Raw genomic sequence first — 14,755 nt, forward strand, 5'->3', positions numbered from 1 at the left:
CAAAGTGCCAAGGGCTGTAGATCTCCAAAGGTCTCCCATCTCTTTGTGAGCTGATAGAGTCTCCTCTGGGGCAGGGTGATTATGGCTCAGAGACAGTCTCCCATGGGGTGGGGTAGGGCTCAGAGAGGGTCTCCTCCTCTTTCCAGGACTGCTGATCCATTTATTGTATTGCTTACCATAGAGGATATTGCACTAGTTTAGAGAAGTGGCTTAGGGGGCTGAGCGTGTGTGTTTAATGTGGGGCAGGGTCCATACGTGTATATGTGGATCTGAGCACTTGGTGCTCTCAGACCAAGATGTGAGGTGTGTGCAGAGAATGGGAAGTGGTGGTGGGGTTCTGTATAGAGTGGGGTGTGCTGGGGGAGGGGTGGGCAATGGAAAGCTGTGCCATACTGTGAGGGGCAGCCCCCTGAACTCGACTCCTAGGAGCCACGATCAGGGATTTGTTGCAGGGGTATCATGGCCCCCTTGGTGGGTGAATTTCAGGGAGTTTTGAAGGGGGTGGCTCCCTGTGAGTGGGGATTCAGGGGGGTGAGGTCTTGTGGATCAATCGTGGCTGGAGATAGATTTTGGGGATGGGGGGGTCTCAGACTGGGATTTGGGGGAGGAATTACAGAGCTCCCAGGAGCTGGGGGGGGAGCTGCTGACTCAGGCACGTGGGAGGGGTATGTCGCTTTCCAGAGTTTATTTTTGTACCTGACTGCCCAATAAAACGGGATTTGGTATAACTCGCCTTCTGTCAATCACTGTGCGCCCCGCCCTTCGCGATGTCAATCACTGTTTCCCTCCTACTCTCTCTGACCGGCCAGACCCCGAGCTCCCCCTGGCGTCCTCTGGCCAGCGCGGCAGCCGTTCGCTCGGCGGCTGCCATGATACTTTAGGCGCCGCTGTGACAGCAAGGAGCGCATGCGCACAGAACCCTACAGGTTTCTGTTTCTTGGAGGGGCGGGGCTCCCGTGGAGCAGTGAGGGAGGAGCTCGGGGAGAGTGGCGGAAGGAGCGGGGCGGGGATTGTCGCGGGTTCCTGCCAGTCCTCGCTCCTGACCCGCTTGGAAGATGTTTTATCACGTGAGTGACGGGCCCCACTCCGGGACACCCCCGCCGGGGTCAGTTCCCCACCCCCACCCCGCGCCAGAGCCTGGACAACCCTCCCCCCGAGGATCAGCTGCCCCCACCCCGCCGGGGCCTGGACATCTTCCCGCCCCCCCCGCCCCCCGGGGTCGGCTGCTTCCCCTGCCAGGCCGGGTCTGGATAACCCTACCTCTCCCCAGCAGCGCCTGGACAGCCTCCCCCCTCCCCCTCCCGTGGTCAGCTGTTCCCCCAGCCCTCTTTCCAGGAGTCAATTGCTCCTCGACCTCCCTCCCAGAAGCAACCCCCCCAGGTGCATTAGCTGCCTTCTGCTCCCACTCCCCATTGGGGACCCTGCATGCATTGCTCCCTCCGCCCCAGGAGGCATTCTCCCCTCACCCATCCAGGGCCCCAGGATGCACCATTCCCTGTGCCTTGGGGAACCTCCCCCCAAATCCAGGGGTCTCAGCAGCCACTGTTCCCTCTGCCCCCAGGGGGCACTAGGGCCCTGCCCCATCGTGCACTGCTCAGTCTGCTGTGATATGGGGGAGGGAGGGTTTGGCTGATGGTTGCATCCCTTCCCCTCTCGGTGACAGGTCTCTCCTTTGCCCCCTCACCCCCTTTTCCTGCTTCCATAGATCTCCCTGGAGCACGAGATCCTGCTGCATCCACGGTACTTTGGGCCCAATCTCCTCAACACTGTCAAGCAGAAGCTGTTCACAGAGGTGGAGGGGACCTGCACGGGCAAGTGAGTAGGGGCAGGAGAGTATGGAGGATAGACCATTGTGGGATTGGAAGGTGCAGCCAGTGGAGGGTAGGGATGGAACTAACGAGGCAGGGGGTGATGGGAATGTGTGTGTGGAGGGAGTAGGAAACAGTGGGGTTGTGGGAATGGAGGGAGGAGGTGGGAGATCCAGGGCAGGTGCAGATGCATGGAAGGAAGAAGTGGGAATTGGAAAAGGAGGGGGGTTGTTGTTTTGGAGGGACCCTAAGACTAGCCCCTGGGGTGAGTGTGGGAAGCTTCCTCCATAACAGGACCTTGGAGCCCCGCTCCTTCTCTGGCCCGTTCCCTCTGCCTTGGCACTCTCTAACAGAGCTGGTTCCCACTCTCCCCCAGATACGGCTTTGTCATTGCAGTCACCACCATTGATAACATTGGGGCAGGCGTCATCCAGCCAGGCCGTGGCTTCGTGCTCTACCCCGTCAAGTACAAGGCCATTGTCTTCCGGCCCTTCAAGGGGGAGGTGGTGGATGCTGTGGTGACGCAGGTCAACAAGGTAACACGGTGCTGCGGGGGGGTGTGTGTGTGGACTCAGGGAGTGTAAGGTCAGAAGGGACCATTAGATCATCTTGTATAACACAGGCCAGACAATATCACCTGGACATCCCTGCATTGAATTTACTCACTTGAGTCCTTCAGTGACTAAATTGTTGTGTGCCCCAGGCAGAGAAGAGGAGAACCTGAGCAGCCACCAATGCCAGAAGGCCCTGCAGTGGCAGGGAATTGATTTGGCAAGATATGCCCAGATGATCCTAGCAAGCGACCCACATACCATGCTACAAGGGAAGGCAAAAAGCTCTGAAGGTCCCTGCCAATCTGACTGGTGGGGGAAAATGCCCTATTGGCCCCAAGTCTGGTGATCTGAGCATGGTGCCCCAGCCAGGCATTTAGAAAGAGGATTCTCTGAACCTCAAAGCACTGGCCCACTATGCCCAGTGAGCCATCTCCAGCAGTGGCTGATCTCTGATGCTTCAGAGGAAGGTGCAGTGGGGGACCCACCCGGGAGTGGGTGGGAGGGGGGCCATCCTATCCTACCCCAACCCAACCCAGATTGTGCATGTTCCTTCCTGACCCCTGCAAGTGACTGGCTGAAGATCTGAAGCTTGAGATTATAGTCATTGTCATAATGCTGAGTTACAAGTGTTGTGGCCAATGCAAACAATCCTGTTTTCCTCAAGGCTCATGAAGGAAAGAGATGGACAGGGGGATTCGTGGAGCTAAGCCAGGGGGTGGGTCCCTGGTTTGAGACTGTGGGGTGTCCCCTGTGCTAAGGATCTAGGAGCCCCAGAGCAGATCAGGAAGGGATGTGCAAGGGCTGTTCTGCCTCTGACTGTGGTGTCTGGGTGCCAGGGTGTGAGCAGTGGGTGTCTCGGGGCTAGAGGTGGGTGTGGCTATTGGTGGGAGACCGGGATAACTCCCATGTCTATGTGCTAATGGAATCACTGCTTCCACTTCCTACAGGTTGGGCTCTTCACCGAGATTGGGCCCATGTCCTGCTTCATATCTCGACATGTAAGTGGGGTGCTGGGAGGGGGAGCTTGGGGAACAGGTTAGGGGTGGGGTGATATTTGGGGAGCTCCTCCCTCACTGACTCCTGTTCTCTTCTCAGTCCATTCCCTCCGAGATGGAGTTTGACCCAAACTCCAACCCTCCCTGCTACAAGACAGTGGATGAGGTGAGTCCTGGGTGGATGGTTCTTTGCAAGGAGCTTGGGGTGTAATGTGAGTAGTGGAGGTGTCTGGAGAGGGAGGGAGACCCAGCTGGGGGCAAGGGAGACCTGTGGAGCAGGCTTGTGGATGGTGGGGCAGAATTTTGCTTTCCCCGTATCAGACATACTTTATTTACTGGAGTTAAGTGCAACTCTGTGTTTAGCCTTGTCTGCCTCTGTCTGTCTGAGAAGGGGAGGAAGCTTGTAAATGGGTCTCACTCTAGTGCTGCATGTCTCTAGGACATTGTGATCCAGCAGGATGATGAGATCCGGTTGAAAATCGTGGGGACCAGAGTGGATAAGAATGACATTGTGAGTCTTTGATGCCTCCTTCAAATACGCTTTGTGCCTGTTGTGTGTGTGCGTGCAGATCCCCAGCTCTCAGCAAAGAACAGGGCAGGAGCTCCTGGCTACTGCACCCCAGCCTTTCCCAGCAAGGGGCACTGTAAGGAGCAGGGCATGAGGGCTGGCTGTGGGGGAGCTCCCAACCGCTCCTAGCCTGGGAGCTGTAAGGAGTGGGGCAGGAGGGCTGGCTCGTTCCTTCCCTGTCTCTCCCACAAGGGGGTGCTGGAACGCTGGGGGTGAGCAGTGGTGCGCAGGCAGGGGCAACTCACACAGTCTCTTTGCTGCCGCACTAATCTCTCTGTTTGGTTTGCAGTTTGCCATCGGCTCCCTTATGGATGATTATCTGGGTGAGTGTTCTCTGTAGGCTGGGGGGAGTAACCAGCTGGGCTGGGCTGGCTGAGGTCACATTGGGCTTGGGTGCATCTTTTACTCCAGAATGTTTCTGCAGCATTGGCTCTTGCACTAGAAGTAAGTGCTCTCAGTCTCTGCCATAGGAGTGCTTGACACGTCCCCTGGGGACAGTGTGGACGTCTCCCCTTGGGGGGTGGGGGGATTAGGGTGAGGGGAAGGGGCTGAGCTGCACCTCCTGGGGGTCAGGGCTCTGGTTGCTCTTGGTTTCAACCTCCTCTCTCTGTGTTTCTCACTCAGGTCTTGTGAGCTGAAATACAAATCCATCCCTCTCGCTGCGTGTCTGGGAAGCAATTGAGCTGCATCCAGGCCAAACCTGCTCCCTGCACCTACTGCTGTATTTATAGTGTACGGATCTACTCCCCTCCACTCAGCAGCTGGGAGTTGGGGGGTGGCTGACGGACCAGAGCTTCCTCCTTCACCTCCAATAAAAGTTCCTTTGTTTTAATAAAGCAGCATTTTGTGTCTCAACCCGCAAAGCAGGGCCAGCTGCCTTGGGTGGGGCTCATGGCTCCCTTTCCTGAGCACGAAGGGGGCTGCCCTGCTCTTCAGCACTCTGGCTACTTGGCACCTCAGCCTTACATGTGAGTAACAAGGGAGGCACAATGGTGCAGCTGTTTAGACTATGCCATGTGACCTGTTGCACAGCTGCCAGTCTGGCTTTCCCAGAGAGCATTACTGTCTGTACTCTGGCTATGCCCCTGGTGTGCCCGGGGCTCTATGCACACAGCCAGTCCCTGCCCCACCAGAGTTGACACTCTAAAGGGCAAGGTGGACACACAGATACAGGCAGACCACCAAACAGCACTGGGGAGGGGGGCTGGGCTGGGATGTTATAAGGCAGGGAAGCAGGGCTTCCCCTGAATCAGTGCAAGGATCCTGGGTTGTGCACCCCTGGCCTTGGCTCACCCATGAGTCCCACATGCTGCTCACACCAACCTGCCCCAAAGACCTCTCGGGTTGCTCTTTGCTGCTTGCTTTGGCTGCAGGGCTTGGGAGTCTGTGTGAAAAGGACAAAGGGAGATGGACGGGGTGGGGTAAGCTCTGCTCCCGAGCACTGCTGGCCAGGACCTTTGTCACCCATCCAGCAATCCCCTCTCCAGCCCCTGCCATCTGGCACCCTGGTCCTAGCCAGGGCTGTGCTGGGGAACTGGTGCAGGAGCTCTGACGTCTGGTTATGCTGTCTGCCCTGGAAGGGAGCAAGCTAGCGTAGGAGCTGTGTACCATAGACATGCGGGGGCAGCCCTGGTGCTGGGTAAGAGCCCCCATGGTCTAGAGCACAGTGCCAGAGCAAGCGTATCACAGAGCCAGCAACCCTGGGCCCAACTGGGTCTCCCAGCCCTGCCTCTCGCCCTGGGCAGCCAGGTGCTGCCAGCTGCCCTGTCTCTCTGGAGCTGGCCACCATGTGGCCCTTTATCACTAGTGTCGGGTTTATAATGGTGCCATGGAGCCAGGCCCATGCTCAGAAAGGACCCCGGCCTGCTGTGTGCCCTGAGACCCTGCCAGCCCACTGGCTCTCCCCCCCGCCCACCACTTGCTCCTCTCAGCCAGCCACTGGCAGACCAAGGGCTCCTCTCACCCCTAGGCCCCACCTGCTGGCTTCTCTCTGCCCCCTGGCCCGACCCCAGTGCACCTCCAGCTCTGGGAGGCAGTCTCTGCTTCCCACCACCTGTAGGGCCCCACCTGTCTCCCTGGAGCTGAGCTGCCTGGGATTGGTACAGAAGTCTGGCCAGTCTTGGCCAGTTGGGGTGGGGGAAACTTGGCTGGGCCCCTCCAGGCAAGTTGGTCCGGAGGGAGCCTGGCCAGGGCAGGCCCTGGCCTCGCTGATCTCGCCACTCCAGGGCCAGAGCAATTCCCCATCCCAGGACCAGCCCTGGCTGCACCAGCAACTCAGCCCAGCAGACACAGTCGCCTCCCAGCAGGGCCAGTGAGTATGGCCGGGAAGCAGGGAGTGGGTCTCTTGGAGGTCTGGGGAGGGAGATCTCTATATGTTGGGACACTAGGGAGTGGGGGTTCTGTGTGGGGTGCTGGGCAGTTGTGGTGGGGCTGTGGGCAGGAGGGTGCTGGTGAGGGGAAGTGTTGTGCAGGGTGCTGTGCACTTGTGGCAGGGTCTAGGGGGGCACTGGGCAGAGAGGGTTTGGGGAGGCTCTGGCCATAGGGAATGGGGGGGGTGTTCCAATGTGTGTGTGGGGCATATGTGGTGCAGCATGGGCCATTGTGCATCTGGCAACTGCCGGTTTGTAAGTAGTGCCCTTGCCCTGGGCTGGGCAGACCATGTCATGTCTCTGGTGACCAACCACCCCTGCCGTGCCATGCCCCATTGCCCCCATGGGGGCCCACAAAATTTACGTTTGGTGCCAGGCCCACAAAAGGTTAATCTGGCCCTGTTTATCACCCCGGGGCCCTGAGAATCCAGGGGCAAGTGGGGGGTTATCATCGGGGAGGGCTTGTGGGGCGCGTTGATTAACTCGGGACGCGAAGCACTCGGAGGGAGAGGCTGGGGAGCGCCCACGTGGTTGGAGTTTTAAAGCCATTACTGTTCCCTCCCATTGCACAGCTCCCTCTGCACGTGACCCAGAAGCGCCTCTCCTGTTGCCTCTCTAAAGCCCCGCCCCCTTGTGACGCCATATAAAGGCGCCGGGCTATGGTATGTCGTGCTGTGACTGGGTGTGCGGCGTCTCGCTTTGCAGTTCTTTTCTCTTTGCTTTACGGTGGTCCCGCCCCGGGCTCCTCCCTTTTCTCTGCTAGCTAAGATGGCGGTGGCCGGGGTGAGTGTGTCGCCTCCGCGGGTGCCCCGCTCCTCTCTGGGCAATCCGTTTCCATCCACTCTTGGGGGGCTGGTCGGGGCCTGGGGGAATGGCAGGGCTGGGGCGGAGGTGGGCTGGTCTGCCTGAGGGTGGTATTGCGGGGGGCCTGGCCGGGGAGGGGGGTCCCTGCGGGGGCTGACCCGGGACAGGCCCCAAGGAGGGGGTAGGGGGCTTACCTGGTGCAGGAAAGCTGGGGCTGGCACTATGGGGCTGGGGGAGGGGAATGGGGAGTGTGCGGTTAGGGGAGACGGCAGCGGCGGGGTTGTATTTGGAGGCTCCTGCAGGTGGGGGGCAATTTGGAGGGGGTGTTGACTTCGTGTCTGCCTTTGGTGGGAGGTACTGGAGGGAGGGGTCTCTGCCTTAGAGCCCCTATCTCTTGGGGAGGAGGTGGCTGCCGTAGGATTAAGGTATTGGCGGGGAGGGGGAGTGTGGTACTGATGGGGGGGGGTAGGGGAGAGGAGTCTTTCTGGGTGTACAGCGGTACGTGGAGGAGACTTCTGCACTGGATTCTACTGTCCTTGTATGTCCCTTTGATGGAGAGGTGCAATGGCCAAGAGGAGGGGTGTTGGCTTAGGTGTCTAGTCAGTGGCGTGGAGGCAATAGATAGGGGTTGTCCCAGGGTGATGAGTTTGTATAGAGAGACAGGGCTTTCTGGTGCATGGCAAAGCTGGCAGTGAAGATGAGTGGATGGGGGTGTGGCCCAGAGTGCTTGGGTTTCTGTTGGGGTAGTGGTCTTTGTGCATGTATGGGGGACCCTGAAGCAAAGGGGTCATTTGATCTGGGGTGCTGAGGATTTCTGTGGGTGAGGGGAAATCTGGGAGGCGGAAGGAGGCGAGTACCTGTGTGAGAAGGTGATGTCTCTGAACTGGTGACAGGGCCTTGGGTGGATGAAGGGAACCACTGTCTGGTGAATGGGGGGAGGGGAGGACCCGGGGTGACCATGGGAGATGAAGGGGCAAGGGAGGGGGGGGCTTTCTGGGTGAATTCTAGAGTGGCTAAAATCAGCGTGGTGGGGGTTTGGTTTAAGGAGGAGAATCTTCCTGGGGGACAGAGGAGACTGAGAAGGAGGGTGGACCAGAAGACAGATCTTGGTGATGTGCTCCTGCATTTTTTGGTACCTTGTTCATTTTCTGTGTTCTTCAGACTCTCTACACCTACCCTGAGAACTGGCGGGCATTTAAAGCCCTCATTGCTGCCCAGTACAGTGGGGCTAAGATCAAGGTCCTCTCCACCCCACCCCAGTTCCACTTTGGGCAAACCAACAAGACACCTGAATTCCTGAAGAAATTCCCCGTTGGGAAGGTAACCGTGCTGCATGTGCCTCCTTATACTGAGCGAGGAGCATTGCTAGGGGTAGTGCCAGGTTTCCAGTAATGAGTCATTCAGATTAGAGAAACAGGTGTCCTCTGGGGTCACTCTGTCCCTCCCTCTAGTCTCCATGTGCTGGGTATATAATGGTTGGGGAGGCCTGGTCTGGCAGAGGGCAGACCAGCTGCAAACAGTGCTGCATTGCATCTCCTGGTAGAGAAGGAAATGTTGGTAGCTAGAGTGTGGTGGAGCTGCTTATGTCACTTTACCCCTTGGGCGTCCCACAGGTGATAGCTGTGCACTGACTGCTCATGGTACTTGGGAAATGAGCTGTGGAGGGACAAGCCCTGAGTAGCCCTCTTCTCCACTTTCTTCTCCCCCCTCCCCCCCGCATGCTTTCCCTGCTGCAAGCCACTCCATCCCCCAGGGATTGGGTGTCTAATGGGAAAGGAAACAGCAGAGGGGCTTCCTTGGTGCCTGCTGGAGGGCATGAATGCCTCCCTCCTTGCCATCCTGTGACTCCATCTGAGAGCTGCTGCTGTGGGGTGCTGGGTGTCAGCAGGGCCGAGATGCCCTTGAGATGACTAGTATGTCGGCCCTTGGGGAAGGGGGAACTGGCTGTGCTCTGAGGGCTGGTGGAGTTAGCTAGTGTAGCTGAGGGGGCGGGGTGCTGCACAGGCAGGTAAAAGCCTTGGTTGCTCAGTAAGGGGTGCAATGGTGCTTGCTTTCTAGGTTCCTGCGTTTGAAGGGGCTGATGGATTCTGCGTGTTTGAGAGTAACGCCATCTCACACTACGGTAATAGCCAGGGGGCTGCCCCCAGCACCTGGGGGGAAACTTCATGGAAAGAGCATACCCTGTGCAGCTTGTACCAGGCAGTAAAGTTAGGGTGTCCCTGACGCCATCCAGCTGCTCCTGCCTCTGCTGCTGTCCGTGCTGGGCTCAGTGGAGTAAGCAGTGTGTTGGCCAGCTCCTTACAGTGTCCAGTGCACCCATGGTTGGGTCAGTGCCTGTGGACTTGCTAGACCTGTGGTGTCCTCAGGCTGGGCTGGGCTTGGCTCGGCTTTTCCCACAGCTGGCTCTGCCAGGGCAGTTCTGCTTCCCTTCCCCTAATGGTAGCCCCACTCCCGGGGCAGGTAGTTCCACTGCTGCTGGGGGGGGAGGCGGGAAAGATGGGATGTGTATGTTGATTTGGGGGGTGTATGTCTTGGGTGGACATGTCTTGGCTGGGTGGGGTTGGTGTCTCTCCCCATCCCAGTGACCAGTTGGCTCTGGTTCCAGTCAGTAATGACGAGCTGCGGGGATCCACCAAGGAGATAGCTGCCCAGATCATCCAGTGGGTGAGCTTTGCTGACAGTGACATCGTCCCTCCCGCCAGCACCTGGGTCTTCCCTACGCTGGGCATCATGCACTACAACAAGCAGGTCAGTGGGGGGTGGGGCAGGTAGCTCCTGCTCTCCTCCAGTATTCACAGTCCCAGGACCTGGCCAACTCCTTGCTGTCCCTGTGTACATGTAGGAGAATTGGGAGTCCTGGAAGTTTCCACTCCTGATACTGCTGTTCACTAAAATCCCCTCCTGGAGTGTCAACAGCTTAGATCTTGGCTGTGAGGCAGGGTCAGGCTTTTAGGGGTGCGCACCACTGGCTGCATTACAGTAGCACTCAGTGACCTCTCACACTAAGGGTGAGACAGATGCATGGGGCTATTGTCGGTGTCTGCCATCCCAGCAACTCTCCAAGGGCCTGGTAGTGAGACCTTGGCCTGAAATCTCTGAGGAGAGGCTGCAACTGTTGAAGTGTCCTTGCCCCCTGCCATTCACAGCTAACGGAGAATGGACACTCCTTCCAGCTTGTTGGAGGCCCAGAACCTCTGAGTCTGGGCTGCTATGGTGCAGTAGGAGTACAGTGAAGCTCCTGGCACGGCCTCCCTGATTCATGCAGATGGGCCCATGCCAAGGAGGATCTCTCTGGGCAGCCTCTCCTCTGACAAGTGTCACTGGTGCCTCTACAGCTGGGAAGGCAAATAGCCTGCTCCAAGGCTGCAGTCTGTGAGGAACTGCTGGCCCCTTACCCTGAGGGTCAAAAGGCTGCTGTGAATACAGGACTCCTGTGGTAATCCAGTGAGACCAGCTTCTCTCTTCCCTGTTCCTGCAGGGACTGAGATGGATGAGGGGTGGGAAGGGCCACACCAAACTGATGGGCCTCCAGCTCCCCTCCCTCCCTGCTGGGGTTCTGATCAGGAAACAGCCACACGGCCAGGCTAGGTCTGAGACTGCATGTCTGGGACTTTCTCCTGCTTTGGGGCCCATTCCTGTCTTGGTGCCAAGCTTGGAAAGAAGCTGCAGCATCTCCTGCCAGCTGGGGGTGGGGGAAGGAGGGCGATGCCAGTTGTTGATAGCTTGTGCATCTCCTGCACCTCGGTTTGGGAGTTAGCAGGCCCCATGGGATTGGGGGGGGGGGGGATTTGCCTCATAGATAGAAAAGGACTTTTCCTGAAGTCAGTGGTTGAACTGGGGTTAGAAACCAGGAGACCTGGTTCCTCTGCTCTAACCACTAGAGTGCACCTGGTCTGGTTTGGTTTCCTGGGAATGATGAGGAGGGGAGGGTGTTTAGGTGGCAGTGAAGCGGTTTCCTGTATTCAGTGGCACAATGTATGGCGCCTGAGCATCTTTCTGTCCCCCCTGCCTCAGTGGGGCTCACCTGGTCTTTTTGATCTCCAGGCCACAGAGTATGCCAAGGAGGAGGTGAAGCGGGTCCTAGGCATCCTGGACTCTCACCTGAAGACCCAGACCTTCCTGGTGGGGGAGCGCATCACACTGGCTGACATCACTGTTGTGTGCACCCTCCTCTGGCTCTACAAGCAGGTGCGGGGAGGCTCAGTGCTCTACTGTCTGAGGCTCCATGGTAGGGGCAGGAGGGTCTGGTTCTGGGCTATAGCTTCATTAAGAGTTCCTGCTGTCTTGGGGGCTGTAGCTGGAGTACGGTGTGCAGGGTGGGGCTTTGAGGGGGCAAGGCTGGTCATGGATTCCAGTGTGGCTGCAAAGACTTGGGGAGTGGCTGCTTGTCCCTGGGGTAGGGGTAGATGCTCAGGAAACCCCTCTTCTGATCTCAATGTCCTGAGCCATGGCTGGCTCCAGCTGTACTGATCTCTTATCTTTTCTCCAGGTGCTGGAGCCGTCCTTCCGCCAGCCCTACAGCAACACCAACCGCTGGTTTGTGACCTGCATCAATCAGCCGCAGTTCAAGGCCGTGCTGGGTGAGGTGAAGCTGTGTGAAAAGATGGCTCAGTTTGATGGTGAGTAGTTCCCTAGGCAGGGGTCTGGCCCTCTGCCTCCTCTCTGAGGGGTGTGTGGCTGTCCTGGTGCCCCTGGTAAAAGCAGGCCTTGTTGCTGCAGTGAGTCTAGAGAACATCTTGGAGGGGGAGAAGGGTAGGGGGATCCTGCTTGCTAACTCTCAGGGTACAGATCCCAGCAGAATCAACCCAGATCTACTGCCCTCCCGCCCCCCCCCCCCCATGGGGCTTCACTCCACCCCTGATGTGGTTCTGAGGCTACTCCACCCTGGGTGGGGGGAGGATGCAACTACAGAAGTTCTAGCAGGGAGCTGTGGCTGCTGTGATCAGGGTCTCCCTGGTTCGGGGCTAACAACGGCTGGGTCAGGGTATCAGTGGCAGGATTTCTGCCATTGCTAAGTCTCAAGATGGTCTGCCAGGCCTCTCCCATGGGGAGTGGGAGAGAGCCGGCTGCCCCACCCATGGGCTCCTTCCTCCCCTTGATGCAGCCAAGAAGTTTGCTGAGAACCAGCCAAAGAGAGATCTCCCCAAGAAGGAGAAGCCCGCCAAGGAGGAGAAGAAGCAGGAGAAGAAAGAGGAGAGGAAATCGGAGCCTGAGGAGGAGCTGGATGAGTGTGATCAGGCCCTGGCTGCTGAGCCAAAGTCCAAGGACCCCTTTGCTCACCTGCCCAAGAGGTGCTCACCTGCTGGGCCAGCCCTGGCTGGTGGGGCTCCTGCAGGGAAAGTGTGGAGAGGGGGCTGGATCCTGGCAGTTGCATGGCACTAATCTCTCCTTCCCCCCTCTTCTCCTCCCCCCCCCCCTCCCCCAGCAGCTGCCCTGAACTAATTGGGCTCCTCTCTGCTGCTGGTGGGCTGGGCCCTGGGAAGGGCCGGTTCCCATGCTCTGCTCCCCTTCTCTGGCCTCTTCTGGGCAAGCTGCCACTAGCTCTTGTTTGCGCCAGACAGTGGGGACACAGCCAGCCCCCTCCTGCTGCTCCATGGGCCTCTGGATGGGAAAGGGCAGAGTGGCCTTTCCAGAGCAAACAGAGGAGTTGGCTTTGGGAGCCCAGTCCTGCCCCTCCCTGCCTCTACCCCTTGGCCTTAGCAGAGGGAGCAGCCTCTCTTGGGAATCAGATTTCAGGCTAGGGTCCCCTTACTCATGGCTTCTCTGCTGCCTCCCCTGGCCACCAGGGGGCAGTGACTGCATGCTGACAGGCAGAGTCTCAGCACTGCTGAGTTGGAGTCATCCTAGTCCCACGCCCTGCTGCATGCCTGGGATAGCTTCATGCGCTGCACTGTCTGGGCCCATAATCCCTGCTGGGATGTGGAACACATGGCCAGAGGCGTGGAAGATGGGGTCCTAGCCTAGGACCACTGGGTAGGCTGGGGCAGATGCTGCTCACCCTCCTCAGTGCCCTTCGTTACTCTTAACCATGGGCTCTCACTCACTGACCTGGGAGGTGAGCTATGCAGGGTCCTGGCCCCACAGCCCAAACACCTGGGCAGGAAGAGGGGCCTTGGAGTCACTACTAGGCAGGAGCTGGGACAGAGCCAGCCCATCTGGGAGGTGGCTGAGGTGAGGGCAGCTGGCCCCTGCCTGTCTCTGATGGAGCCACTCTGCCCCCAGCCCCTTCATCATGGATGAGTTCAAGCGGAAGTACTCCAATGAGGACACGCTGACGGTGGCACTACCCTACTTCTGGGAGCACTTTGACAAGGACGGCTGGTCCATTTGGTACTCGCAGTACCGCTTCCCTGAGGAGCTGAGCCAGACCTTCATGAGCTGCAACCTCATCACAGGTCAGAGCCCAGCTCCCCAAACAGCACCTGGGGCTGGTCTGGGTCACAGAGTTCCTGCTTGGAGTGGGGCATGGCAGTGACTGCTCTCCCACCTCTTCCCACTAGGCATGTTCCAGCGCCTGGACAAACTGCGGAAGAACGCTTTTTCCAGTGTCATCCTCTTCGGTACCAACAACGACAGCACCATCTCCGGGATCTGGGTCTTCCGCGGCCAGGAGCTGGCCTTCCCGGTGAGCCTCTGCGCAGCCTGCGGGTGTGCAGGGAATCTGGGCATATCTACTAGGAGCTGGTACCAGTAGCTCTGTACTGCCAGGCTACAGGGTTGCTGCATCTCTGGAGCCTGCTGGCTACCTAGCCTGGGAACAAGTAAATGTTCCTGGTGCGATGCAGCTTGGGGCAGCCAGCTAATGTTCCTGGGCAAAGGGGGGCAGCCTGCTCCCTCTGGGCAGTCTGGCCATGTCCTCCTGTGAAGCTGCCTAGTGACAAGAGCAGAGGGTTGTTCACGACTCCATCTGCAGTGCAGGGAAAAGGGAGGGACTATGCTCAGCTTGCCCTCTGGTGGCTGGGCCTGTTGGTGCAGTGCCTGGGATGTTGGGGAGGCCCCCTGCTGATCCCTCCCCTCTGTTCCCAGCTGAGCCCTGACTGGCAGGTGGATTACGAGTCCTATACCTGGAGGAAGCTGGATGCAGACAGTGAGGAGTGCAAGACGCTGGTCAAAGAGTATTTCACGTGGGAGGGCGAATTCAAACACGTCGGCAAAGCCTTCAACCAGGGAAAGATCTTCAAGTGAGGGTGCTGCCTTCCTGCCAGCTGGGACAGCACAGACTGGCCAGTGAGGGACAACAGCCTCTGGGCAGCAGCCAGTGGGAGCATGGGCTGCTGGGAACTGTTCACCAGGGGCCAAACATCAGAAGCCTGGATCAGTGACATGAAAAATAAAAACCCCACATGCTGGTATCCTGGGGTCTGTCATTCCTGGGCAGGGGCTTGTGGGGCTGGCTGGGGGTGCAGGGACAGACACTATATGGGTTTCCTGCTGGGAGGACAGGAAATCTGGGCTGTCCCTAGCAAGGGTGCAGCTGCTGTGGGGCAGATCTGGACTCTTGCTGTAGGCTCGATGGGTGTCTTGGCTGGGGTATAGGGTGGAAGGGGAGAGCTGCTGTTGCTGGGTAGGGATGGGTGCCTCTGGCAGGGAGGCTGGTGTTTTTGGCTTTGTCTCCATCTGGGCTGTCTGTAACAGGAAGATGCTTCTGTTGGTGGGG

The 14,755-nt window shown here is 58.4% G+C and overlaps 2 protein-coding genes across 2 annotated transcripts; both read left to right on the plus strand.

The window, feature by feature from the left end:
* Positions 1-943: 943 nt before the first annotated feature.
* Positions 944-4,757, plus strand: POLR2G (RNA polymerase II subunit G). The gene is made up of 8 exons (XM_034777593.1): positions 944-1,067; positions 1,706-1,815; positions 2,185-2,344; positions 3,310-3,360; positions 3,458-3,523; positions 3,797-3,868; positions 4,215-4,248; positions 4,550-4,757. The coding sequence occupies exons 1-8, from the start codon at positions 1,056-1,058 to the stop codon at positions 4,561-4,563; spliced, it is 519 nt and encodes a 172-aa protein (XP_034633484.1). The 5' UTR covers positions 944-1,055; the 3' UTR covers positions 4,564-4,757.
* Positions 4,758-6,927: 2,170 nt separating this feature from the next.
* EEF1G (eukaryotic translation elongation factor 1 gamma) lies at positions 6,928-14,450 on the plus strand. Its single transcript, XM_034777031.1, has 10 exons — positions 6,928-7,077; positions 8,260-8,418; positions 9,157-9,220; positions 9,704-9,846; positions 11,143-11,286; positions 11,588-11,717; positions 12,203-12,389; positions 13,321-13,493; positions 13,599-13,723; positions 14,125-14,450. Exons 1-10 carry the CDS (start codon positions 7,063-7,065, stop codon positions 14,281-14,283), a joined length of 1,299 nt encoding a protein of 432 aa, XP_034632922.1. The 5' UTR covers positions 6,928-7,062; the 3' UTR covers positions 14,284-14,450.
* The last annotated feature ends 305 nt before the right edge of the window (positions 14,451-14,755 follow it).

This window comes from Trachemys scripta, chromosome 7 (assembly GCF_013100865.1).
Source record: "Trachemys scripta elegans isolate TJP31775 chromosome 7, CAS_Tse_1.0, whole genome shotgun sequence".
Classification (NCBI taxonomy): Eukaryota; Metazoa; Chordata; order Testudines; family Emydidae; genus Trachemys; species Trachemys scripta.

Coding starts and splice junctions, on each gene's coding strand:
- POLR2G (XM_034777593.1), top strand. Junction 2,345..3,309: donor TGGTGACGCAGGTCAACAAG/GTAACACGGTGC, acceptor CACTTCCTACAG/GTTGGGCTCTTCACCGAGAT. Junction 3,361..3,457: donor CCTGCTTCATATCTCGACAT/GTAAGTGGGGTG, acceptor TTCTCTTCTCAG/TCCATTCCCTCCGAGATGGA.
- EEF1G (XM_034777031.1), top strand. Junction 11,287..11,587: donor TCCTCTGGCTCTACAAGCAG/GTGCGGGGAGGC, acceptor TCTTTTCTCCAG/GTGCTGGAGCCGTCCTTCCG. Junction 11,718..12,202: donor AAAGATGGCTCAGTTTGATG/GTGAGTAGTTCC, acceptor CCCTTGATGCAG/CCAAGAAGTTTGCTGAGAAC.